This window comes from Drosophila rhopaloa, unplaced genomic scaffold (genome assembly GCF_018152115.1).
Source record: "Drosophila rhopaloa isolate 14029-0021.01 unplaced genomic scaffold, ASM1815211v1 contig_155, whole genome shotgun sequence".
NCBI classification, from domain to species: Eukaryota; Metazoa; Arthropoda; class Insecta; order Diptera; family Drosophilidae; genus Drosophila; species Drosophila rhopaloa.
Window position 1 is genome coordinate 5551260 of NW_025335034.1, and position 27968 is coordinate 5579227.

The 27968-nt window shown below is 38.4% G+C and overlaps 2 protein-coding genes across 17 annotated transcripts in view; one reads left to right on the forward strand and one right to left on the reverse strand.

The window, feature by feature from the left end:
- Positions 1-27968, forward strand: part of LOC108045988 (dystrophin) — a 153623-nt gene that overhangs the window by 5529 nt on the left and 120126 nt on the right. For 11 of the 15 annotated variants that reach the window (XM_044457247.1, XM_044457256.1, XM_044457248.1 and 8 more), the window contains exons 2-13: positions 12598-12752; positions 13163-16615; positions 16680-16994; positions 17118-17423; positions 17568-18070; positions 18366-18453; positions 19813-20856; positions 20951-21183; positions 21751-21912; positions 21977-22136; positions 24347-24442; positions 24511-24643. In XM_044457247.1, coding sequence (XP_044313182.1) covers positions 12598-12752; positions 13163-16615; positions 16680-16994; positions 17118-17423; positions 17568-18070; positions 18366-18453; positions 19813-20856; positions 20951-21183; positions 21751-21912; positions 21977-22136; positions 24347-24442; positions 24511-24643 — 6648 coding nt within the window. The remainder of the gene's footprint in view (positions 1-12597; positions 12753-13162; positions 16616-16679; positions 16995-17117; positions 17424-17567; positions 18071-18365; positions 18454-19812; positions 20857-20950; positions 21184-21750; positions 21913-21976; positions 22137-24346; positions 24443-24510; positions 24644-27968) is intronic. The other 4 variants (XM_044457253.1, XM_044457254.1, XM_044457251.1 and 1 more) reach the window with 1 other exon arrangement.
- On the reverse strand, positions 26031-27731 carry LOC108045990. 2 transcript variants are annotated; one of them, XM_017125522.2, is made up of 3 exons: positions 27218-27731; positions 26701-26910; positions 26490-26639 (listed from the first exon to the last, which is right to left on the reverse strand). In XM_017125522.2, the coding sequence occupies exons 1-3, from the start codon at positions 27599-27601 to the stop codon at positions 26613-26615; spliced, it is 621 nt and encodes a 206-aa protein (XP_016981011.2). In that variant the 5' UTR covers positions 27602-27731; the 3' UTR covers positions 26490-26612. The 2 variants fall into 2 exon arrangements, with proteins under 2 accessions (XP_016981010.2, XP_016981011.2); XM_017125521.2 differs by having other exon boundaries at positions 26031-26910.

The following is a 27968-nucleotide window of genomic DNA, read 5'->3' on the forward strand; positions in this document are numbered from 1 at the left end:
GACGACCACATGTTGCCCGTACTCACAGAAAAATATGCACTCACTGGGAAAAAGTTCTTACGCCATTAAGATATTAAAAACTTAAATTTAAACATTGTTTTTTTATTACCCATTTAAAACCACTAGTAAAACACATTATTAAGAATTCTCTCTTTTAACTCGTATATAAGTGTCTGTAAAGGCTCCATTAAATTCCTAAAGCGCTTATCAGTTTTTGTCTCAAGAAAAAAGTAATCTTAAATAATGAATAATCATTCGATTTTTCTCAAGTGTGCATCAACAACAAAGTGATGGCACACACCCCATTCAGAACCACAGATATATCGCTTTAATTCATTTGGTTAAGCATTTAATGATCATGCGAATGCAAAGTCGGTTGAGTTCTGAGGGGCTAGTGAAAAAGTCAGTGGGGGCGGGGACCACAGAGGGTGTGGTTCGGTTTATAGTCGGCGGTTGCCAACGCTCCACTGCCGAATGCTCTGCGTAACCCGCGCTCAGCTAATGAGAACCCAACCGCCGGGGAAGGGGGTGGAAAATCGGCGGTAAAGGGGACTGTTGCTCGTGTGTAATTGAGACTCGATTTAGATACGAACCGCACCAATTTGTGCGAGAAGTCTAATGTGTGTGGGTTTTTATAATAGCTGACAGAGAAAAAGTAAGGGTATATTGTATTACCAAACAATAAAAATCAAACTTGATTAAAGTACGGAAAATTTTCCAGTTAAGAATTCTTAATTCTTTCTTGATTTTTTTTTAAATTATTATCTTCGAGTTATAGAATTTAATTTAGTTGTACTTAAAATAACTATTACTAATAATGATTTAAAATATAAAATTTTTCATTATAGTTTTTGAGCTGTGTACATTACTACACAATAAATACAACAAAATTCTGAAGTTAAATATTTTTATATAAACAGGAATAAATATAAGTCGAATGGTTATATTGTTTTGTATCGCCCTTTTAAAGACTAAGTCGGATTTGATGAGGGATTATATATATATCATTTATTTTTTGCCTATATCATCTACAAAAAAGCCTAGAAAGAGTAATTAAGACTCATAGTAATAAATAATTTTAAATTCCCATTTCGAATTCGGATGGCATTAGGAATATCTATGACTGTCGCTAGTTTGTCTGTGGCTGAAAACCGGCAAAGCCACCAGTTCGGATCAACTCGACCAGCTGGGTTTGGAATGCGACAAAATGCGCATTTGCATTTGGCCAACATGTGTCGGTTTTTATTTGATTTTTTGTATTTTTTTGGGTTGTGGCCTGGAACCGCTGACTTCGATCTAGAGCACACACTTCCACAGCAAAAACACAAATGCAAGTCATACCCAAGTAACATACACGAAAGAGTGAAAAAATGCGCACGCCCATAAAAAATTACTCCAACTACAGCTTGCAATTTGTTATTCTTGCTATTTTGCTCTTTTTTTGGTTAATGGGTTCCCATTTGTTTATTGCTTGATTGGATTTTGTAGGTAACTTGTGGGGAAAAGTGGATTGGGCGGGTATGTGCTCAGTGGAAATTAGGGGGGAGCTGTTCATTTTCAAGGGTTTGGTCAGGTTGTTTCGGAACCTTCAAGGTTGATTCAACATTTATTTAAATTTTGGAGGAGATTGGCTACAGATGAATGACAATACTTTATCATTTACAGATTAAACGTATTTAAATTAAAAATGTTCACACGAACTCGCATCTAGTACACATTATAAGACAAGCCAAATAAAGAGGTTTAAAAACCAATAAATGAAAAGACAATACATTCTTCAAACAGCTAAATATCTACAACTATGAATATGGTTTTGACACAATTGATAAAAGCTCCTTTCGAATAATTGAAATTGTGCAAATGGACACCATTCCCGGGAGACAGCCTATCTGAAATGGATCTTGCTGTTCTCTTCGTCGAAAGACTGCCAATAACTTCTCATTCAATTATTATTTAGGCAATCAATCTATACGCCCCACAAAATAGCAGCCACGCCTCACAGCGATCTCGGAGTCTGCCCACCCGCTGAAATTCGAATAATAAATTCAATTCATAACTCAAACTGTATTATCATTGATCGATGTTGCGTGCCAGTGAAGAATCAAGGGGAACAATCGCTGGCGCACATATATGGGAGTATATATCTTACGAAAAGAGAAAGGGCGCCAAGTTTGTTCAGTTGGATATTTGTACCATATAAATAGTACGCGTGTGCATGCATCGATATGTCAAAATGGTAAACGATCAGTTGCAGTCGATGATTTGTAACGCCTCAATGGGTTTAAGCCGGGTGTGAGAAAGATGGGGATAAATGGAGAAAGGAGAGAGAAAGAGATACCCAGCATTTGGTCAAGTGAGTTGGCCAACATTTCACTCAACAATCTTTGCCTGTTTTTGTTTTTGCAATGTTTGGCTTTTCGATTTCTACCTTATTGGCTGGGAAAACTTTCTAATTAGTTATCGTTCGCCTGAACTTGTTATTGTTATTGTTAATGCTAGTGTGCGAGGGTGAGCAATGGAAAAATATTGATTAAAGCCGGTCGACAGTTTGTGCCATGTTTATTTTTAGTTACGTACATTGTTTGACTACAGCCAACGACTTGTCGGTCTCCAGCTGCTTGTCTAGTGTTTTACAGACTGCCTCGAGTGCACCTGGATAGATAGTCCGTTTCACAACCATTTGTCAGTGCAGAGCCTGAATCTTATGCATATCGTATATATAAGTTGTCATTGAATTTTATGGCTATCAATGGATATGACAGCAGTCAAATTATTCAATGCACTTTGAAATAATGCCAAGTTTGATAACAAATAAGGTCAGTTATGGAATATCGTCCTCCCTAAATATGTATTTGTAGGTTCCATAATCGAAACTGAACCAGCTATCAACTTTTAAACAGATATCAACAAATGTGTTTCGTAATTTTTATATTTTTTGCAGTTATCTGTTTTTTATGTAACATTCTTTTCATGCCGTTCAACTTGTACTTGATATCCCATGTGAGTCTTGTTTAAGGTGTTTTAGTTTTTGTAAATGCTTAGGTGATATTTGTCTTTTATAAATAATCAGCCTTAAAAATCCATTGGAATGTCTAATAACAACGGTATCTTGTGGCACACAGAGACAATTTACATAAATGTATCTCGAGGCATTATTTGCTAAGAATAAGATCTTGTGTTAACATCTTGTATAAATGCAAAAAAATGGCATCGCCCAGTTAAGCGTTCTTTAAGTTGCAATGAGGGATGCGTGAATTGTGTATCCAACGGTAAATAAATAAATCCTGGAGCTCATAACAGATAAACAAACATTTTACTGAGTGCCTATCGCGGTCCATCGGCCAGGGAATTCAATTAAAAAGCCTCCAGGAATAAGAACAACAAGCAGACATCACTTAATTGACAGGAATTAAATAAAGCAAGCGGCATACACAAACTATCAGATGCACATCTGTATTTCCCACATAAGAGTGTTTGTATATGTCCGGTCTTTATTTGTCCAATAATTTCCAATAACGATTCGCTACATATAAATGAATAACACATGACTTGAATGCTGCCAATTCTCACGCTTTCAAGGGCGGGGAAAAACACATACTTAAACCCCTATCAATTATGGCGGGTCCAAGGGCCACAGGCTCGTTCACTCACATAACGTTCATAAAAATAACAAGGAAGCCATCTCGTTTTGAAGTAGCGAAAACGGCAGGAGCAGGAGCAAAACAGGAGGCAGGATCGAGTGCTCGGAGCAATTGAAGAGGCATTCAAGTTAAGCGAGCTTTAACAAGCCCTCGGAGAAATAAGCCATGAGGTAGAGTGAATAGCAGAAAGAACAGACAACAATTTTAAATTACACTAAAAGTTCCCTTAGGCAGACAGTTGCTGTTTACCCGATATATTTAAGAGACCTTAATTTGTTCAGAAAACTACAAATTGAAAAGGAAATCAGCTTCAAAATGGAAAACCCTAAAACTGGATAACAGACATTTAAACTTACATCTTAAACTTTTTTTTCAACTTAAAATTGAGGTCGAAGGATTTTAAGTCCCCAAAAATCTCAGCAGTAACTTTAACAAATTTAATGAACAAGTTTTAAAACTTTGGGGCATGAATCATTTGCACATTGGTCCGTTGAGACGTCGAAAACTTAAATGCAAAAATTGTTTTTATAAATTATTCTGTCAGCAGATACTTAACTTATAAAGTGTGCGTTAAAAATAGACGTATTTACTCATATAAAAAGTAAATTATTATTATATTTATCATTTATTTATTTATATAAATAATAAATAAATGTTATAATAATAACTTATTTATTTATATATTTTTTTGGTAGCCTTCTGGTAAAACGTTAAACATCTTTACAGACTGTTCACAAAATATTTCTGTCAACTCTGAGTTAATATTTTTGAAGCACTGAGACCGAGTTAAGAACCAGTTTAAGCTCTAAACAATAATCACCACGGGGAATTCAGAATTTGTCAACCACAAAGGTGATGATGACGATGCAAGCCTTGTCGTTGCTGCTTGACTTGCAATTAATGTATGAATGAATGAATTTCGCGATAAGTAAATTCAATTATCCGTAACATTAATGAATGCGTAAAATTTAAGCAGCGAACGGCAGCCAAACCGGTGGCGGTTAAGTGATTTTGTAACCAATTTTCAAGCACCGTCAGACAGACAATCGCAAAAGTGGGCAGTCAGCGAGTAAGAGAGCCAAAAGCCGCCGAAAAAACTTAATAAGGCGTAAAGCGTTTCTAGTGTGGGCCGTTTGGCTAAGATATGACTAAATAATTTCATAAATATTTATAGATAAAGTGACGGCCAGTGTCTAAAGTGTTGTGTAAGTGGGGGAAAATGAAGTCCATGAGAAAATTAAGGGAGGAGAGATGGAAACCGTGTCTGATAGATTTAAATCTTACTAATAATTACTAGAATGGAGGCTTATAAGCTGATCTGTTTCTCAAATATTATTACGAGAGGTATACATTTTGTAGAAGGTAGTTATATTATAAAAATTCACATTGCAAAGACAATTTAACAAAAAGGCCAGTTAAACGAAAACGTAGATCTATGCTGTTTTAAGTTTTTGGTTAAGTTTTGCTACCTTGGTATCTTCCGTTTATAACTACCCTGACACCATTGGAGCCATTAAATTAATCATTTAAATTTTTGAACTCCGCGTAATTAACACCCGTAAACATTTTGGCCATCCGACAATAGCCGGCGGAAGCGTAAAAAAAATAAAAGTGTTGACCAAACTGCGGCAACATTGGAAAATATGAACAACAAAAATGAATTAAAACTTCCGCTTGCAGTTCGGTATCTACAAATACAGCAACAAAGTTGAGGGGGCGGAGACTGCAAATGGATGCTTTGGGAGGGGTGAAGTTGGGGGTATCGTAGACATGACCAGGTTTTGTTATTTTTTCTGTTGTTCGGTCTCCCACATTGATAAAGCCTTTGGAAAGAAACTCACTCTTAAAGTGTCGGACATGCTGGTGTCTGCTAGCGGCATTTTCATGTTGGAAACAGGTTTTCCCAGGCTTTTCCCCCTTCCCCAGACATTCCTCTCTACCATTAACATATATATACGTAGACATTTTGGGCCATTGAAAATGCACTTTGGCTTATTCTAATTTATGCGGGCTCAAGGGTGGTTCAAATGTTTGCTGGAATGATGCATTTAATTTTGAGTTTCTTGCCCTAAAGTGTGTCTTAATTTAGAGAGAGTGTTTGAAGAACCTATAAACAGGCGGTAGACGAGGTGCAAAATATATGAACAAATACAAAGATTTAGCGCCATGTGATAAACTTGTTATTGCGTGGTTATGTATAAAAGGTTTTTATTTGGGTTTTTATTTTGACTGCAGTTTTTCAGAAGAATTCTTGTAAATCCTTATTTTTATCAAAAATATAATTTTAATATTATTTTGTAAAACCAGGAACAATTATTTCTCAAACCTTGCTAAAAATGAAATAAGCATATACTCTTCTCAATTGGTTAAAATATTTCTATAAAAAAGGTTTCCACTCTACAATCAACCGGTTGAATAAAACATTTCGCACTTAAAATTACAAATTGGTTCCCCTTCAATTCTGGCAAAACTCAATTTGCGCACATAAAAATGGAGCAAAAGCAATACAAATAAAAACAAGATAGAACGCTATAGTCGGGTGCCCCGACTATCAGATACCCGTTACTCAGGTAAAGGGAGTGCGAGGGAGATGGCGATAGAAACTTTGATCACGCATAACTTTTTAACGAATGGTCCGATTTGAAAAATTTCTTCTACATTTCGATAGGTATTGATAAACACAATAAAACTGCATTTTTACTTTTCCGAAATATTTAAATTTTTAAAATCCTATATAAGCGATTGTGGGCGTTAAAGGGGGCGTGGCACCATTTTGAAACAAACTTGCGCTGCGTAGGAACTTCTAAAATCTACATGCAAAATGCCAATCTTCTAGCTTTTATAGTTTCCGAGATCTCAGCGTTCATACGGACAGACAGACAGACGGACAGACAGACGGACAGACGGACAGACGGACATGGCTATATCAACTCAGGAGGTGATCCTGATCAAGAATATATATACTTTATAGGGTCGGAAACGCTTCCTTGTAGCTGTTACATACTTTTGCACGAATACAATATACCCTCTTACTCTACGAGTAACGGGTATAAATATGTACTCATGTTTTGCAGATACATCGCGAAATAAAAACCAATCCAAAAATTAAGGTAAAAGCTCTAAAGTGTATTGTATATAAGCTCAAACTCCAATCAAAATGCATGTCACATGCAATGAAATGTCGTAAGAAGTCACGTTCCAAGCCATACAAAAGTTGTCGGTAATCGAACTCAGCTCAATGCTAGAGAATCAAACGAAAAGCGGGAAATTGCTCGAAAACATTGTAATAGGCTAAGTGCGACAGGAATTTCGGTCGCAAAGCAGTGAGTAAAGTCTAAATTTCCCATATGGCCCCTAAAACAGAGCAATTAAATTTTTGGAGCGCCCTCCAGCCCAGAAAGAAAGCTAAAATTTCCATTATAAAGTCATGACAACAGAAACTCATCCAACCATGGGGAGATTATAGAAAATTTGGTGAGTGCGGGGCTTGGCTATAAAATAGAATGCACTGAACCAGAAGAAGAAACAAATTCGTTTAAAGTTGCCATTTATTCAAATTGAAATATAGATTTATATAAAATTGTGTCAGTATACTATTTGAAAATAAAATATAATTATATTTAAATTGCTTTTAAATTTATTATTTGATATTTTTCCAAAAATAAAATAGCAATGTTTTTGACTCAATGATTCATATTAATCTTAATGTTATTTTTGTTATTTAATCTTAATGTATGTCTATTAATTTTGTTTATATGAATAGTGACACACACAAGTCATTAAATATTTCCTACTCTTGAAATATAATTTAAAATCAATTCCCAGTATTAAAGAACATTTAAATTCCACTTCAAAGTACTATACCACCCATTTAGATGTTCAACCGAACGAAACGCTTGCCCCTTAATTTTCCAGCCAATGCGTAACGTAATGTTTGCCTATATGCGTTTCGTTTCTCTCATTTTGAGGCTGATAAGAGGTGGAACTATTGCGTTAGCTTATCAATTTCGTGGCCATATATGTATGAGAGTTCCTTCACCTCATCCATGTTGCTTGACACACATGCAGGGAAAACAAATATTTATTTGCTCATTGGCGCTATAGTTGGTGGTATTCCAGTGCGTGTTGGTGCTGTCTGTTGACCCACAATAAATGAGGGATCGAGTATTCGCCGGCACAAGCCAAACGGGCTTCCAATAATAAACATACCGAGAGAAGTTGAGGGCAGTCCCACTCCCTCAGTTTGGTTTGTTTACATATATAATTTTTGTTTTCATTTCATTCGATGCGGGTCACGCTTTGGTAAAATAATACGAGAAAGCCATAAAGAATTAGTGAGAAAAGATTACAACGTGATAGAGCGAAGAACTCTTTATGACCAAAGGGTTGCTAATAAATTCTAATAAAATAATTAAAAGCGAGCTCTACTTGATTAAGAGCTTACTATTTTATAATCAATGTATTTTGTAATCTGTAATTTTTAGTCCTCTCATTACATTTTATATAAATATTTTTTCTCGTTTGCCAGTTTACTTTTGTATTTCATGCCTGATAGCCAGCTTTCAGGTGACATTAAATCATCAGGCTTTCTAAAAAACATTAAATAATAGTACACAAAGAATAAAGAATTGAGAAGATAGATTAAGAAAAAATATAAGTTATTTACTAATTAAAATTTGAAAGATTTTTATTTTTTTTTTACTATCATGAAAATAAACAGACTTATAGTCAGTCAAAGAAATTAAAGTCCTCCTTTAAATGTAAATTTTAATTGAACATATTCTCTGGATATGGCACAATAACAAAATTTTGGATAAATATGTCAATTTTATGCACCGCTCCCCAATTTGCAAGCTTAATTTGATATTTCAAGCCCAATAACCGGCTTTCAGCGGACTGTCAATAAATCAACGAGCATGTTCAACAAACTTTTCACACTCCATGGAGCAACTTTCATCTAACATTAAACATTTCAACACACAATGGAACTGCCAAAAGAATAATGCCATAATCTAACTTTATATCATGACAGGGATTGGAAAAAGAATTTCTGAACAGACAAAACGACTGGCAAATCGATATTTCTCGCTTAACGGCTTACACATCAAGCAATTTCTGCCCTGGTCCTCTTGATTTACATATCAGACTGGGCTCACAAACAAAAAGCTATAAAATATCAATTTATTGCTTTATAATTGAAGGCAATAAATGTTTGTAAGAGTAACAACAACAACGACGAGCAACTTTGCGGGCGTTTGCGGGTGTGAATCAAAAGGTGGGGGCAAATGTGGGGTATCAGTCGAACACAGAAAGACAAACTGTAATGACATCAGTACGTCATTCAGCCAGTTGATCCATTGAACGCAATTCCATTGAATTGAATTGAAGTCAACACACAATATTTCTGTTTTGCTTGGTTTTTTAATTTGCAATAAATTTGCCTGCAAACCTACAAACTACATTGGAATAATCGGGCGAGAGCAAGAGATAGAAAATAATTGAAAAAAAAACGTTAAACAAAAATCTACCAATATGTGAATGGCAAATTTCGTTTGATTGTTCTGTATTCCAAGGTTATTTGTTGGGAGCCTTTTGTCATAAATATTAGAAATAATTTGTGTTTCGCATGCTTGTATTAAATTTGTGTAGGAGAGTTAGACAGGGATTATAATATTTTAACTTTTATTAGAAATTCTCTTTGAAAATTAGTTGGACCGCTCATAATTGAATTTTCAATAGTATTATGCAATCTATTTTTAAGTAATATCATCATAGTGATATTATTTATATGTGGAAATAAATAGTTTATTTGGCATCACGCAAGTTACGCTTGATAGCTTTATAAACAGCCATTCTCTATTATCAGTAACAAGTTCTCTTATATATCAAAAAGTCTCCTTTGTAACTTTTATTAGTTGAATTATTTCACCATCAAAAAGTCTTACCAAAAGTTTGTAAAAACTTTCGGTAAAGAAAAGCAATGAGTACAATTCGAAGAGCAGTTTCTTTATTTTTTTTTTCAATAAATTTGAATTGTTAAATTGTTTTGGTTCCCTTTGCCAAGTGCAAACAGTCAATAAAAAAAGAAGGCACAACTACAGTAGCGGGAGACAAGGCTTGAGGTGAACCAGCTATGAAAGAGTTTTTCCGGAGAAAACAATTTTCAAACAACTTTTGCAAAACAAACAGCACACAAAACGATGCTGCCTAATAGCAGGCATTGGGCCAACTGTTTGTCGGGGGATTATGGGATAGGGGGGATGGTCATCAGCACATATTCAGAAATATACTTCCTGGTAAACAAAAAGAAATGCTAAAACTGCACTTCCAATTGCAAATGGAGAGGGTTTTGGGAGGGGACTGCAAAGAAATTGCTGTAATTGACACTGAAAATGAGGCTGCCGTTTGAGTTGGAAAATGTTGACGGCTACGATTATGCTGCTGTTCAAAGCTGATGATGCTGCAGTTATCTATGGGATAGCAAAATTTATTTAATTGCAGACCATAGTGGCGCACATTGAAGGGGTGAAATAACATTTTAAATAGTTAACAATCACGGAGAATAATGGTTTTTGGTATGGAGATAAATAAAATTTGTTTAAAACAATTAAGACTATTATCATATGGAAGAACGAGTTAAGAAAATAGTAATTTCGGATATAACTGTTTTAAATTAACCTCATATCGGACTTGAAAAAGTGAAAACTTCATACCGAACCTAAAAGAGTAAAATGTGTATCTAGATTGTCATGGTCCGCACTTTTTTAAAAACGGACTCGTTTTATTAATTATGACTTTACTTATTTTACAAAAATGTATTTATAAATATTTTTAGGCCCCCATTAGCTCTACGCTTCTGACAGCCCAGCATAGGCATTCTCAATTGTAGCAGTTCCATTTGCTTTTGCCCAGCCTCGACACTTGGGAGAGTGTGTAGTTAATGAATGCAAAGAGTCTAAAGCTCAATTAATGAAATTTCATTTAATTATCATTGGGTGGCGGTCCAAATTGGCCTGGGAGGGGACAAATGCCCCCCGAATATTCCCAGAGAATTCGCTTTCTATGTTAAATGACTGGCGGCAATCGTACGTGTGGCATCGTCAGGGGCCATTAGAACTAGGCTCGGTTTTGCTGGATCCTTTGCCTTGGTGCCCATTTTACAGTTGGCCTCATTTGTGGGTCACATGCAACAGTTTGTCGTAAACAGGCGGCAGCATCGTGACTTGCCACATCGATCAATATTGTGTGCTGCGTTACTCCCGCTTGGCAATTAGTCTTCGGGGAGGCAGGCACTAGCTGTCCTTCGTTTATATGGCAATTAAATTTCGCATTGAGAGCGAATGCGGCGATGTCTTGAGTGCCTCCTTTCGTCTTTGCCAGAGGCTTGCTATTCCCATTCGCCACACTGAATGCGATGAGTAATGTCCTCCGAAATGGAATGCCCATGTTTGGATGGGAGTGGTTCTCTTTGAATTGGTAATGAGATATTTCAGTTGGCAAATTGCAAATTCTAGGTCCTGAATATAAACAAGGCTTGTTTATCTTATAAATTATATATATCATTTCCGGAAAGCTATAATTAGACAAGATTTTAAATGGTAACATCAGTTGTATTGATGATTCTTTAGCAACAAAATTAAAGTTGGCGGAGGATAGCTTGATTTCGAATAAAAATTTAATATTAAATAATGTCTGACATAATACAAAAGAAAAGTTATTCTAAATTCTTTTCAAATTAGAATGTAAGTATAAGGAGTATCAATTAACACATTAAATAAGATCTAACAAAGCCAAATTTTAACATAAAAACATATCAAGGTTAGACAATTTATATATTTGTGGTTATATACTGTTGAATTAAATTAGATTATTTGGTATCACCTATAGAAGCAACTTAAAACTTTTTATGCACTTGAAACCTGCTGATAAGTCGCTTACATAAGCTTTAATTAGCTTAAGTCGCACACTTTCAGTTTTTTTCTCATCACCTCAAAAAAACCGATTAGAACAAGTTAATTACAGTAATCGGCTCAGAAAGTTGTTCTGAGCGTGACACAGTTGAACTTTCTGTGCATTCCGTGAGTTGTCAGGTTTTCCAAAGCCCAGTTCACCTGTCAATTTGCATACAACGTGAAAAAGCAAGTCAAATCAAGTCCAACATTGCAGTAATTACTCACCACCGAATATAACAAAAATCGATCAGTAATTACACGCAAGCCGCTGCCAATTCATATAATTGTCTGCCCAAGACGGCCATCAATCAGAGACTTCTTCCAGAGAGCGATGCAAATTGCTTTCGGCCAGAGTGAGCTGCGGTTTCACACAAAACTGGCAAATGACGCAGGCAAGAAGGTGGTATATAATAACCATGCACAGAGAAAAACATTCTATTTATAGTAGCCAAATAAAGATTTCATTTATTTTTAAGTGATCCTTAAAGCTGAAAACTGAAAAGAGAGTTAATTTGATCATTATTTTGGAAATCTTGCTGAGTCTTAATACTCAGAGTTGCCTGTAAGGGCCTGCTATTATACAAACTATAGATTATAAGCTATAAAGGATCGAAATATAGAATGTATTCTTCTCTGTGTAGTCCGTACTAAAATTTTGACTGACTCTCGGCTCTCGGCGATCGAGTTGGAAAACTGCAAGCGACGTCTCCGCTAATTGATTTCGAGCGAGTGATTTGGCACGTTTGGTTGCAGTTCATTAGCAAAGTTGGACTGGGCTGAGTTGCGTTTTGGGTTGGGCCCTTGCGATAGACAAGACTCGAGTCTGAATTCCAGCTTGTCGTTCCAAAGACACTTTGGGTTGGGTCTTGACGATGGCCTACAATCTTGCACTGAAGCCGGCCGACTTGGCTCGAGGTTAACTAAAGAAAGTTGGCAACTATTTTGGCACAAATGGATCTAACCATTTCCTCGTTTTTTTTTGCTTTATTTTTTCACTGCTCTAGATGAACGACAGCACATACAGAAGAAAACATTCACGAAATGGATCAATTCACATCTCATCGATACCCAGTGCACACCAGTGAAGGATTTGTTTTTGGATCTGCGGGACGGACACCGATTGTTGGCCCTACTCAGCACTCTGACACAAACACACCTGGTCAGTATTGATAACTAGTGATTAATGATTAAGATGTGGTTAAGAGATTGGCTTTACTGCAGTTGGAAGTTTGGAAGTTGGGATTACCCCTAAGCTTAATGTATATGTTGATTTATAGTCAAAAGACTTAACTGCATTCGGAATTACTTCTTTTTGAAGAAAATGTGTAGTAAAAAGATTCATTTTCCTTTAGGTAAAGCTGTTTTAAATTTTAGTTTTTATCTATTCTACGTATATTTAAAAGAAATAAATCAAGAAAACGCAATTTAATGTGTAGGTATCTGCAACCAGTTATTTGTTTAGTATTCTAAACAAGTTCTAAATATATACACTCGTTTGGAAAACCATCTCTAAAAACACTATTATACATATCAGAACAAATTAAAGTACTTGTTTTTCATTCCATATAGAAACCCGAAAAGGGACGGATGCGAGTGCACCACATCAACAATCTGAACAAGGTGATTACCGTGATCCAGCAGCATGGTGTGAAGCTGGTGAACATCTCCAGCGATGACATAGTGGGAGGCAATGCCAAGCTGACCCTGGGCCTCATCTGGCTGATAGCGCTGGAGTTTAATGGGCAGCATCTAGTCAAGAGTCATTCGAGCAACGGGGTGGAGAAATCCCTACTGGCCTGGGCACGTCAGTACACAGAACCGCATGGCCTGCAGCTCAGCGATTTCTCCAGTTCGTGGTCCGATGGTCGAGCATTCCTCATGATCCTGGATGCGCATGTTGAGGAGCTGAACCTGCAGGCAGCTCTGCAACAACATGCGTTAAAAAGACTCCACATGGGATTCGATTTGGCACACCGACATTTCAAAATCGAAAAGCTATTGGATGCCGAGGATGTGCATACCCACAAACCGGATAATAAATCGATACAGATGTATGTGATGTGTCTCTACCATGCCATGGAATCGATGAGGACAAGGGAGCAGGATCATGAACAGGATCTGGATCCGGGCAGAGTGCCCTGCACTAGCATCACAGACTTGGATGAGGTGCCGCTGGACAATGATCGTGCTAGTTTGGGGCTGTATACTTCAGATAGTGCTGGCAGCATGGAACAGAGATCTTTGGGGGAACTGAAGACGCACTCCATGCGTCCCTTGAGTACAGCTACGAATGCCAGTGTGGAGATCAGTGGCTATCAGACAGCTCTCGAGGCAGTTCTCACCCTCCTACTGGAAGACGAACAGCTGCTCTCACAGGATCTGCCCGATCCCCAGGATTTCCAGACCGCCAAACTGCAGTTTCACGAAAACGAAAGCTTCATGCTTAAACTAACCGAACATCAGGAGTACGTGGGCGAAGCTCTGGAGGAAGGTAGCAACCTCATCAACGAATCCCAGAAAGCGGGTGCTGGCTTAAGTCAGGAGGATCAGAACGAAGTGAGGCAACAAATGGTCTTGCTCAACGAACGTTGGGAAACCTTAAGGTTGCGAGCTCTGGATGTCCAAGCCAAGATCCTGATGCGTTTGGCTGAGTTTCAGAAACAGAAACTGGAACAACTACGGCAGTTTCTTACCAGCGTGGAAGATCGTATCTCCCACATGAGCGATATAGGACCTACTCTGGGAGAAGCTGAAAAGCAGCTCCTTGAAGCTCGGAAACTTAAGGCCGACTTAAGTGAACAGCAAGAACTGGTGGATAGTCTTAGTAGTATGGTGGTTATTGTAAACGACACCTCTGGCAACTTTAATGATCTAGAAGATCGTTTGAGTGCTTTGGGAGAAAGATGGTCGCATGTTGTGAAGTGGAGCGATCTGCGAACCGAGAAATTGCAGCAATATAAATGTATCTCCAGATGGTTGGATGCCCGCGAGCAGGATCTCAAGCTGATGGAGAGCAGGGATGTTACGGATGTAGGTGGTATTACCCAGCGTATTAATGAGCTAAACTATTGTGCCAAGGATCTGTTGGAACTTCAGAGATATCTAATAGATCTGCGACAAATGGTGGCTGCCACATTGCAGGATGGTGATGATAAGGGCGAGCGGGTTCTGATCCAATTAGAGAGCTACGAAGATCGTCTGGATGCATTGAAGCAGATCGTGGAAGTGCAAACGGTGCGAATCGAAACCAAGGGCTTTAATTTCGGACGAGATCGTGCTAGTTACGATGATAGTCGGGTGGTGCGACCTGAAGGCTGGTTGGATTACCAGATGATAATTCGCTTTGGTGAGGACGAAACTCAAGAAGATGAAGGGGAACATGATTTGGCCAGCAAAAAGCGAAAGCTGAGAAATGCCGATAACTTTTATGTTTTGGAACAGCAGATAATGGAGCATTTTGTGCACGTCCAAGAAGTTGAGCAAAAATTGCAGCAATTACAGAGACAAAGTCTGCGACAACAGTGTGATTTACTCAAGGAACTTCAGGCGGAAAATACCCAACGTAGTGGTAGTTTACCGGAACTTAAGAAACTCTATGAAGTCTGTGAGCTAGAGGATCCTTCCAGAAACCTTCTCCTCGAAGAATCCCACATCAAGCAATTGGAGCAAAGATATGCAGTCTTGGCTCAAAAACTAACAAGCCAACAAAGCGAAAGCAATGCGCTGTTAGCCAAGGAAAAGTATTACAATAGTCTGACAGGATTTAAATTAGTCTTGGCTGATTCCAGAGATTGGTATAAGCAATACGCCGGTTCAGCCAGTGGCAAAGAACTAGAGCAACGATTGAGCCACATGGAGTCACTGGCATCTGAGATTTCAGAGGCCAGAACAGCCACCGAAGAGTTGGATGATCAGTTGCTGGAGTGGAAACAGGATTTTGGTCTGTTCTACGATAGTTGGCACGACATGAAGCAGGCCCTACAGGGTCTCATTCAACAAAGAGGAGGAGAGAGTCTATCCAGGCAATTGAAGCAACTCCAGGACTTCGTAGCCAAAGTTTCCAACCAAAAGGTGCGTGTTTCCAATCTGGAAGTCATGCAAAAGCAGCAGTATTTGCTTAACCAATTGGTGGATGAAATGGAGGCCCTCCGGCCAACCTATGATAATTTACCAAAACACCTCATTGGCGAAGAACTGCAAGCCACTTGGAATAGAATTCCAGAGCAGCTCAACGAGCGTGTGATCAAGCAAACCACAGCTATAGAAAATCTTAACCACTTTGCAGCGGAATACAATGCCATTATAGCCATTTTACGAAGCGCAGCGGATACAAAGTTGAATGGAGGTGAAAGTGGTAGCAGTCAAGACCTTCGGAAACTAGAGATCGACGTGATAAGTGCTCGAAATTTCAGCGAAATTATAATCAAGGAGGCGGAACCTGCCCAAAAGGAATCCCTACAATCGCAGATTAGAGCACTGAACACTTTGTTCGATCAAGTGGAACAGGTTCATCGGGAGAAGAAGCTACAGCAGACGGCCCTCCAATCCCAAATTGATCTCATCCAGCAGAGACTCAAGAAAACTGATCAGTGGCTTACCGATTTGGAGATCAATACACCCAAATCGGGTATTAATGACATAGGTAATTCCAATGAGCTATTCCAGAGTAAGTGTCGCTTCCAGACTCTGAAAGAAACTTGCGAGAAAGAAACCACACAATTTAGGGAACTCAACGAACTGGGCGGCGAGTTGCTCCTGCAAATGGATGAACTTCAGGATAAGGACAGGGAATCCCGGTATGGATCGCTGGCCAAGCAGTTCACACGCATCAATGCGAGATGGACGGAGGTCACCGAGCTGGTTTATGCGAAGACAGCTCTACTCGAGCATATATCAACGCAGCTGGGGGAGTTCAAGAAGTTCATGGTTAGCGAGACGGGTTATCTGGACAAGTTGGAGAACAAGATACGCAACACGCCAGAGAATGCAGCAGACGCCGAGGAGATCATGGAGGAACTTGATGTTAGTTTGCACACATATTTATTATATTGCATGCTTAATCCCATTAATGCTGGTTTTCATTTAGGATCTGGAGAACGTTCTGCGCTCGCACTCTGAGGAATGGCTGGAGAAGATTCAGGAAATTGGCAACGAGCTAATTGACAACGAATTCATGGCCGACTCCATGCGACGGGACATAGATGACATCGCCCAGCGGTGGACGCAGCTCCAGCAGCAGGCCAAGAAGCGCACCGAGCTCCTGGAGCAAAAGGTCAGCGAGGCGGAGCAGTCGGAGAAGTGCATCGTGCAGTTCGAGGCGTGGCTTACCCGGGTGGACGAGATACTCAGCGACCATCTGGAAAATGATGTGACCATCGAGGATCTGCCTGAGGATTTCCAGGTAAAATTCAAATCAAATTCCTACATAATCTAATAAAGTATTTGGATTTGCTTTATTTAAATAAAATATTAAGTTTAGTTGGTAAATCTATTTAAAATTAAAACTATGTTTTTTCTTTCGTAGCGCCTGGCTCGCGAGTTTGTGGCCAATGAGAAAAACTTTAAGGAGATCACCGAACTGATAGACGAGCACACGAGGAACGGCAAGATTGGAGCTGCCAATCGGCTCCAGGAGCAGCTGAACCTGATGGAGCTGAGGTTCAAGGCCTGCCAGGCAAAGCTAAGCAAGTGCACCGCACCACAACCTGCCTACGAATCCCGGTTAAATCGAGCTTACGGAGATCTTCGTAATGTGGAGCGATCCACACTGGTGTTGGATGTCGCATCCGCCGGACCCAGTACAGTTCAGGCCCAGTACCAAAAGTGCCTGGTTAGTATGATACATATAAATTTAAAAATGTATTCGAAATTTAAACATTTTAATTTTTAACTTGCAAAAAAAATTGATTTACAATTATATCCAATTATTTCTTCACCCTTAAATAATAACATCTTCTTTTTCCCCAAACCACAGCAAATTTATCGCACACTGTCGGAGATAAAAGCGGAAATCGAGAGCACGATCAAAACCGGTCGCAGGGTTTGCGAGGACAGGTACACAAAATCCCCCAAGCAGCTGAGCCAGCGGATTGATGCGTTGAAGCACCTGTACAATGCTCTCGGGGAGAATGTGACCCAGTCAAAGGCGTTCCTGGAGAGTCTGCTCACATTAGCGAGGCAATTAGAGGAGTGTTTCGATTCGGCGGATACCCTGATTCGACGCTTTGAGTCGCCACAGGAGGTGCACGACCGGAACTCAATACTCCTGGAGTTCGAGGATGTGCTGCGAAGGTGCGAGGACCAGTACAACGAGTACAGCAAGTCCTGCGACCAGAGCTGCATGGTGGAAACTCGTCAGAGAATCGATGGATTAAAAGCCACTTACCACAAGCTGACCAGTGCAGACATCATCAAGCGGCTAACCGAAATGAAGGCCACCTTGCAAAACCTGGACAACATTTCCCTAGAGACACTCAAGTATGTTCCTAGTTCCTCACATTAATGAATAATATATTTCTGCATATATTTAAATACCGAAATTTTAAATGAAAATATTCCAATTTTAATGAGTTTTAAGATATTACTAAAACTATTTTAAATGTTTTATATAATTCCTTTATAATAATTTGTTGTCTTATTTTCTTAATGTATGAACAAGATAAATTTAGAAATTAACTAAATTGCAATATTAAAAACATGAAGCTTCCTAATGCTTAGGTTGATTATAGGTCGTAATCAATTACTCCACTTAGTAATTACAATCCTATTTCAGGGCAATGGAGCATGACCTGAAGGAGATAAATGTGCCCTCGAATCCGGAAATTGAGAAATTGCAGCAGCAAGTAATTGCAATTGTCGTGGTGAGTCGGAGCAAGCAAACAAATCCTCTTAATTACGCAAAGCTTCTTCTTCCGCTTTTCAACGTCCTTTCCACCTGTACATAATACATGCTCTATTCACTCCTTTTTCTGTGCTTCTGTGGTTGCTATCGGGTTCCAGTTTTTGCTTTCATCCGTTTTGTGTCTTTATTTGCTTACCTCACATTTCGCTTTTACATCGGACCCGCCTCACACTTCCCATTCCTGTTGAGGCTGATTCTACTCGGACACCTTTTGGCCCGGCTCAGAGCAAATGGAATTGGGTTTCCTGATTCCCTCTGCTTTTACTCCTTCTGTTTCACATCATTGGTTCGACATCATTTGATTTATCGGAATGCACAGCTTGATTTAATGCGACATGATTTAAAATTTAAATCGTAGTCAATAGCAAGAGAAAATGTGATTTGAATTAGATTTCTAAAAATAGAGAGATTGTTGAAATAAATTGGTTTCTCTTAAGAGAAGTTTGATGAAAAATTGGATACAATTTATAAGAATTAAAATAATTTTAATTAACAAGGAATTACTGTTCTATTAATATTTTAACCGCGTTTTCTTAAAATAAATTGAAATAACTAATTAGAAAACTAAAAATAAATCTTACTATTGCTGCTTTAAATTATAAAAATAAAGCAAAATAACTGGTATATTAATATAAGCTGGCCTAACTTTAAAGTGTTTAAGTAATTGTAGGCACCTAAAATATTAATATCGATTCGCACTATCAACTGCTACCACTCTACAATACGCCTTTGCACATTCTTATTTACTCAACCCATTATTGTTATTATTTTGCCAATTTCATATACCATTAAATAATCTTTCCACCAAAAGCTAATCCAGAACCAACAACATTTACCAGTATTGGTAAATGCCAACCATCAAATCTACCATATCACCCCAGTTAAAAAAGAAACCATAATTATAAATATAAAAAAAAACTGAAATCACCGTATCACTAGAGCTCTACGGGGTCTAACTTTGGTGTCATTTTCACGCTTCCAATTTTTAATGTGTAGAGTTTTATACTTGATTCCCCCTCTAATTGTTGTGGCGTTCGATTGGTTGTGGCTGCGTCAAATGTCCAAACCATGTATCCCAAAAACAACATAAAAACGTTATCCTTCCAATCCACCGCTCACCACCACCACCAAATAAAATAAAAAAAAATCCACCAAAAACCACCGCTCACCACCAAAAACGCTAATAAATGGCCACTGCTTTTTTAATGGAGACTTGTACCTAAATGTAAAAATACCTATATAAAAGGCTTCATGGGCTTGCAGAAATGCATTTGTTAGAGTTTTGTAATTTATACCGAACTATGCATTTATTGTGCAGGATGTGTTGAAAACGCGATTCAATGAAGCCACAACGCTTGCCGCGCGAAATACGAGCTCTCCACAAAGTGACGACACGGAAATAGTTGTTGTCAGCGACACAGTGCGACAACGACGTGCCAGGACACCACAGTCAGGGGAATCCCCCTCATCCACCAACACCAGTACCTCAGAGTCTCCAACGAAGGGTGTGGAGAATTCCCCGGAGGCTGTTGGAGGAGACCAAGTCCTGCCGGATCTCCTGCCACCTCAAACATTCCGCCTGGCCGAGTCTAGTACTCTGTTCTCCCAGATATCTCTTAATCCCGATAAGTTATCAAAAACTCCACCGCCTAAACCGGCGAAAACCAAACGCAAGGCACCAAGTTCCCCCGCCCAAGTCGTGGAAATTAAGGTGAAAAATATCCAAAACGATAAGATGTCGGTGCAAAATATTGACTTTGAGCCGCAACAGGGAGAAATCGTGGACACCGTCAATATTCTGGAGAGTGTGGAACCTTTTGTACCCGAATATGTGGAGACTGTACAGATTGTGGATCTCTCAGAGGATTCCGATTCTTCGGTTAGAGTCGATAGTCAGGGCAAAGAAGTACGACGATCGAAGAGCAAGCATTCCTTGAGCGACTCACCACTGCCCAAGGTCTCCGACAATGATGAAGATTCCGCGGAGCAGGAGGAGGATCTACTGCGTCCTTCAGCTGAAAATACTAGCACTCCATTCCTGAGAGTAGAGAAACACCGAATCTCCTTCGATGAAAAACGCAAACGCGTAGCCAACGAGCGTGATATCCTGCGGGATTCCGAAGAGGAGGAGCCCAAAACACTGGACAGTACCCGAACAACGCAAGTCCCCAAACCGAAACGTTGGCGACAACTCCAGCCAGAATTGGAGGCCCTGGAACCCGAATCACCCGGTCGCGATAGTTTCTATAGTCCCGACAAAGAATCCGGTTTCGATGCTGAACCTCTCGTATTTTCCGACGATGAAGATATACCGCGTTTCTCGATGGAAATGACACCAACCATTGACTCCGATAGTGATACGGTAATTTGGTTGAATACCCAGAAAATATCCCATATCTAACTGTTATAAGGAATTATTTATAACTCAAGCAATATTTTTTTAATTATATCCGCAGAGTCGCATTGAGACGCCCTCGACCAAAAAGCCAAACCCTTTCTTGAGCAAGGTCCTTGACTCCATGCCATCTCCTTCGGATGATTCAAACGTAACGCTCAAGAGTCCGCTTGATGAACAGCAACCCCAGAATCTGGATGATCGTGTCCGGGAGTTCGACAAGCAGGCCAAGCAAATGATCTACAAGTTGAAACTGACGAAAGCCAAGATCGAACAGTGTCACGAAAGCGAAGCGTAAGGGTTTCTTTTTATTTATTTATTTGTATACCCTATTATAATTTTAGTCAAATGTTTTCAAGGCAGAGAAAATCACATTTCCAACCCTAAGTATATGTATGTACATACATACATATGTATATCAGCATCACCAGGCAAGTCGATCTAGTCATGTCCGTATGTCCGTTTTAAAGTTTTAAAGCTATTTTAATGAAACTTTGCAAAAAGTCTTCTTTCTGTTGCAGGTAGTATATAAGACTTCCAAAATTTTCTTCCTTTCTTGATTTTCCATTTAGTGAACTTTTAGTTAGAATTAAATACTAGAAATAAAAACCTTCCAAAAAAGCTGTAAGGGCTGGTCACTTTAAAAACGCATCCTACATAATTGTTTTCTGGATGAAGTGCGTAGTAAACTTACATTTTTGCTGAGCTTTTAGTATAGTTAGTATACATGAATAACGTTCAACCCATTGAGTCAGTGTTTTCTATATTTTGTAACGATTTAACATTTAGCATTTACAACAATAAGACAAAAGAGATCAAGTTAAGACTTCATGCAATCCAATCCAAAAAAATATCTTTTAGGGAGGATTTCCGGCTGCTGATAGCTCCAGATGCAGCTACCTTGATATCCCAAGGAGACTCTTTGGTACTGGAAACCCATGGAAAACAGGGAAGCATATCCCGCCTGGTAATGCGCTCTCAAATTATATTGCGCGAACAGTTTCGGGAAGTACAGCAAGCCAGGTATAATAGAATTTAAAGAATTTCTCAAACATTCCTTCTACTTAATGAGATTATTTCCACCCAGATCTAAGACATCGGGAAGTGGGGCACCAGCTCCTCCATTGGAATGCGTGAATATCGAAGAACTCGTCACCAAGGGACTTCGTCGCATCAATGTTCTGATAGAAAAGTCCGTCGATCTGAAGTCTAGCAGTGATCTTGAGAAGCGCATGGAGGATATTAATGTAAGTGCTACCCATATCTGGCAAATGTCCACTTTCAATTTGCCAACACCTGGCCGTGGCCGAAAATTAAAACTAAACTAACTGTGTGAAACCACAATTAAATCATTTTTATTTAATCGCTGCCATTAGTCATTCACTTGGACATCTTTCTGAAGGCGTCACATCTATCTTCGATATTCGCCTGTTTTCTTTGCCGCAAGTTAATTGCCCTCTTGAGAATTTCGATGCATATATAAGCAGTGGCCACAAATGCTAAATGGGTCCATTAGAAGGCCCAAAAATAAACGCAACTGACACAGTTACACATCTGTGTGCAGTTGGGAGGTGAAGAGTGAGGGCCCCACAACTGATCATAGTATTTAGTGGGTCAGAAGAGAGATCTTAGGAGTAAGAGAGATTTTAAGAGACTTTTTCGTTCTGATGCATTTAGTTGACGATGTCTGCCTGAAGGGTTGAACGACGGATGCATGTCATGTTCTATTAAATCATAAACATATTTCTACACAGTTTTATGATGTATTGGAACATGAAAAGTTTTAATGATAGATGTCATTTCGACTAGAAATCAATTTTTTTTTCTAATTTATTTTTGAGTTTTTAGAAATTTTTATTTTGAACTTAAATGTTTAGGACACACAATCGCTGATTTTTGTAGTTATAATCAAAGTAATAACGTTACACATTAGCAATAAATATTAACAGATTTGCTGTAAATTTTCTTACAAGGCTAAAATGCAAAAAGTTGAGACAACTTTTTGAGAATGTTTTATTTCGAGACCTGACACATTTACTATGCAACTAGTAAAAAACGGCACTTTTTGTGCTCGCGGCACATATGATAAATCTAATATTTTCAACAACTTCCATCCCTAGACGACAAAGTCATTAATCACTGCAATCATTTGTTGTTTATTTTTATATTTTATTTATTCCATTTTTTGTTTGATTTTATGGCACCAGCGCGAGCATGGCGACAAATGCCAGCGATTCTAAAAAAGAAAAAAATGAAAACGAAAATAGAAAACATTTTGTATTTTCTGAGCGGGACAGAGCCAGAAAGAGCGCATCATTTTGGGGAAAAGGAAAAAACTTATTTCGAAGAGGGGCAAACATGTAAATACTTCTCTTTACCGGCGAAATGAGGGCTTATGTTTTTATTTTCCTTCACATTTTGTTTGCGGCCACTTCAGTTGCGTACCGTTTCTTTTGGACAGCGGTTGCAGAGATTTAAAATCTTATTATACTTTGATGTGTGTGAACTTCTTTGTGGACGCGGTGATTGATTGTAAATTTGCGGAAAATTCAGTTTGGCGCGAACGGAAAATTCGGCAGCAAAAACCGGACAGTCAGCTGCAACGGCAACAGTTTGCATCGTGTTTGCATTGCCGAACCATAAATGCAATTTTGTTGGTTGACAAACGCCGTCACAAAGGTGGTAGAGTCTTTCACTCCCTGCCACGACCACGCCCACGCCCACGCCTCCCTACGCCCACTCCCGCCGCCCACCTTCATTTGTTTCATTCCCGGAGAGGGAGTCCCTGCATGATTGCAGTTGAAATTGAATTCCAATCGCCGTTGGCTGCTCCTTTCCCAAGCGGTGGCCATTTTGTTCGTCTGTGTATGTGTATGGGTTTGTTCGGCTTCCGTTTCCGCTTAAAACCTGGCATTTAATGTTCACCTTCGGCCCGTCAAGAGTATCGAATGCATTTTATAAATACTTCAGTATGTTTCTCCTTTAAGTGGATTCAATTTTCAGTCGAGATTCAGTAATGTGAACTTTCATTAATTAACTTATTTAAATTAAATCGGATTACGTGAACATTCCATTTTCCATAAAAATTACATTTCGATAAAACCATTAAAAATAACACTCCTTACTCTAATCATATTTCATAATTTTATAAGAATTTATACGAATTTAATTTTGCGTCAAGCTATAACAAACTTATTTTTCGAAAAAGGAATATGTGGATAAAACTGTTACTATAAGTATTTTAAAATTTGTTTTACTTATTCGAATAACATTAAAGTATTTAGGAAATTCGTGTTAAATTCATGGTATAAAATAATATAAATTATTACGGAAATTAGCATTTGAATTCAACAATGATTAAAGCTGTATGTTTTTGTAACCTTTTACGTTTTTTTTAGGCGTTGCATTGTTAACTGAACTTCTATTGGTTTAAAATATTTACCCATGTTTATTGCAGGAGCGGCACGACGATTTGCAGGTGATTGTCAGCGCTATTGGAAAGAACGCTCAGATGCCAAAGGTCACGCCTCTCATGATGAACGAAATTGAAAAGGTTTGCCCACACACTTCGAGTCCCATTCCTTCTCAATTGAACTCTCACATTCCCTTGTCCTTCCTCAGACCAAAAACAATTTGATAGCTCATGCGGATTCCATTGAGCTCTCGTTGACGGAACTGAGAAATGGCCCCCGAATTTCAAATGGCAAGGAGCGGGCAGATGCATCCACTGGCTCCACCATCAGCTGTCGTTCGGGTAAGCTTGCCCACTCAATTGTTTGTAATAGTTTTTATTTCTGAGCTTAAAACGATCGGATGCTAACCCAAGCGAATGCTTGGTAATGTTCTTGTTGATTGTCGGCAAGTTGGATTGCCTTCAATTGTTTGGTTTACGCTCGAGTTGACTGCTTAAATGTAGACAAGTTGTCAAAGTTGACTTGGTTGACTTGGTTGAGTGGCCCAACTTAAGGTCTAAGGGCTATTCAAGTGTGTTTATCCTACCATTTAGAAATTTTGCAAGAGTTTAAGTAATCTGCAATTAAACAGTAGTTGCGCAAACTGCAAGAATTTTAAGACGTGGACTAGTTAGGTGTTAATTTAATAAGTATAACGGAATTGTTTTTCCTCTTAAGTATAATTACCGTAAAAGGCATTAATACTGATTAAGCATATTATATTTTAGGGCATGTTCTAAAAACATATCGAGAATTTCTTACCTTTCCCTCCCAAATCAAAATTATGTATAGTTTATGTCCTAATATTTATATAACAGGTATGATTTAATTACTACAAATAATTCTGTTTATCCCATTGTCGATAAATGGTATCAAAGAATTTTCCAATTTTTTTTATTTAGTTTTCATTAACCATTATAAATTGAATTAAAATTGAAGTGCTTCGTACTACACAAAAATGTTTTCATCATTGAAATTTATTAATCTTTTGTATTCATATACTCTCTGTTTTCATTGGCCAAATAATTATAACAAAAAAATGAAAAAATGTATATAAAGAGATGAAACTCTGGAATCAGCACGTACAAGTTATTTTCTGGTTTGTTTTTTTGCCCTTTTTTTTGAACTATGTATTGATTTACATTTTTTGATTTAAATTTTGATACACCATTTAACAAAATAAGTTTCAGAGGCTAAAATCTTTTTCAATACAAAATTTCGCTCGATGATAAAAAACTATATATTTTGAATTACTGGAAACACAGAGCTTCTTTATTTGCCCTTTCCCTTCTAGCTTGCTCTACTTCCGTTTTTTTGTTTATATTTTTATGGGAAAAAGGGCAGCCAACATACAAATGTACCATGTCAATGGCACTTTTGACATTTTATGTGAATGTTTTCGGTGTTGACTTACCCTATGGGAGGTGGGTGCTCTTTCCCTCATGCTGTAGTCCCATTTTCTTGTTTTCATAACAGATGCAGACATATGTTGTTAAATATTTCGCATGCCAGCTACATGGGTTTTTGTTGATGAAGTTGAAAAGAAAATAGCGATTTTTTATTTGGAAATTTGACTTTTTAATCAAAAACTATTATTAGTCGCAGCAATCTAGCCTAGTCGTGTCTTTTAAACGCTAATTGATATATTTTTCTTTATATCTTTAATTGTACCCCAAATAATTCAGACAATTAGAGTTAAAGGCTTTAAGTTATATTGAATGAAAGAAGTTGACCAAAATTTTGCACATTAAAGTTTCCAAAATATCTGGAATTAACTGCAACACCGCAAAGAACTCTTGCACCTTCAACAAGTTGGAGTGCTGAAGGGCAATATGATTAGGATGCTTCGGCAGTCCTGCCAGCTAGGTTACAAGAATTCCTTGTGCGGTCCAGTGTTGACTGAACTTTTTTTCTTCGAATTCTGCTTATTATCGTTTTCCCCCTGTGCTTCAATAACATCGGATGGACGGCCGAAGTGACGGGTCATTGTAACCTGATCATGCGAGGTCTTAATCAGGCCCTGCGAGATCATATACTTCTCGAGCTCATCGTTGGCCTTTTTGGCGAACTGAAAACTATTGTCGACGACCTGATGTTGCTGCGGTGTCGAGGCCATCATCACATCGCTCATTTTCCGGCCGTATTTTGCGATGGTGAACTCGCCCTCGTTGAACAACCTCCGTCGCTCTGCGAAACTTAGCTGCGGCTGCAGGGAATCCCCGCTCATCGAAGTAAAAGAGGCATCGTATTCGACTTGGGTCAACCGACTACTCATGTTTTTACTGACCAGCTCTCCGTCTGATGGATTTTCGGGAGGTATTATCGAGTCCCGGCTTTCGGGGTCTGACGACATAATTACTTTCCTGTTTCTCGTTCTCATCTGTGTTGCTACCGGTTGTGGGCTGTGTTCCGGTTGCTGCTTTAGCATATCATTTATGTCGGTTAGCCGCCTGGTCAGCAGCCTGGCACTCAGTGCCACGCCCTTTATAGGATGTGGGGTGCCGAGGGACAGCATCTCCTTGTAATTATCCTTGGTCAGAGACTCGCGACGGAAAACGGTGACTGAAGACTTGCAGGAAATAAGAAGTTGAATAAGTACCAAGCTTTGTTTTCATGGATAGAAAATTAAGATAGCTATAATGTAAGTCCCATAGAGGTTATAGGTTTTTTTGGCAAAAAATCTACATTTTGCATTAAATAAATTTGAATTTAAAAACCTCAAGTGTGAGGGTTATTGATACATATTAATTCTTCAATACTAGTAAAAGGCATAGCTAAATTCAAAACCAAGAATTTAAACTTACGTCAAGTGAATTTTTTGATTGGATGTCATTGGAGTATATATAATATTTATTATGCTTAGTAGTCGAACTTACCTTCACCTTTGCGGGACGCTCGTTTGAATGAGAATCTACATCGCTGGCACTTGGGGTATCCTGCTTATCTGGATGATTGGAGTGTATTGTCTGTAGCCTGTTCTCGAAATCTTTCCGCATTGTAAGACGAGCCTTCAGCAAAGAAGCATCGACTCCTTGCTCCGCCCGCGGATATGGAGTCGAGGACTTGTTGGTGGATCGCATCAGTCCATAGTCCCGGGCAGAGATTGGTAACGTTTCATTGGTGGTGAATTTCAGCTTGCTTATATTCCTAAATGCGTGATATGGTTTCTTTTTACCCGATGCTATCGAAGACTTTGGTGTCGGAGTGGGAGCTCCTTTAATCTCTTCATTCGACTTTCTTTGTTCATGCAACTTCGGCATCGTTTATGGGTTCTATAAATTAAGTGTGCTTAACACTAAACCAAAGAGTTGTTTTTATTTTTTTATTTGTGTAGTTGGGAGTAATATTTTTTTTATGTTTTCGTTTGTATGTGTCAGTTTTTTTTCTAGTAAAAAATTCCGAAAAAAATGACAAACAACAATAAAGGACTTGGATGTGTAATTTAAAATAGGCTTGATTTGTTTTCATTTTGGCCTCTGATTTCTTACAAAATTGTAAGTAATACATTTTATAAAGATTCTAAACTTTGGTCCAAAAACTTGAAACTATTACATTTTCTAAGGTTTTGTTAAACAAATTAAATGAGGCGTTTTTATCTTCATATTCTTCATATTCTAATATATTCAT

Bases quoted from the DNA above. Each gene is read 5' to 3' on its own strand.
- LOC108045990 (XM_017125521.2), bottom strand. From the start codon at position 27,601: ATGCCGAAGTTGCATGAACAAAGAAAGTCGAATGAAGAGATTAAAGGA. The intron at 26,911-27,217 runs GTAAGTTCGACT...ATTTCCTGCAAG, and splicing joins AGCGTCCCGCAAAGGTGAAG to TCTTCAGTCACCGTTTTCCG.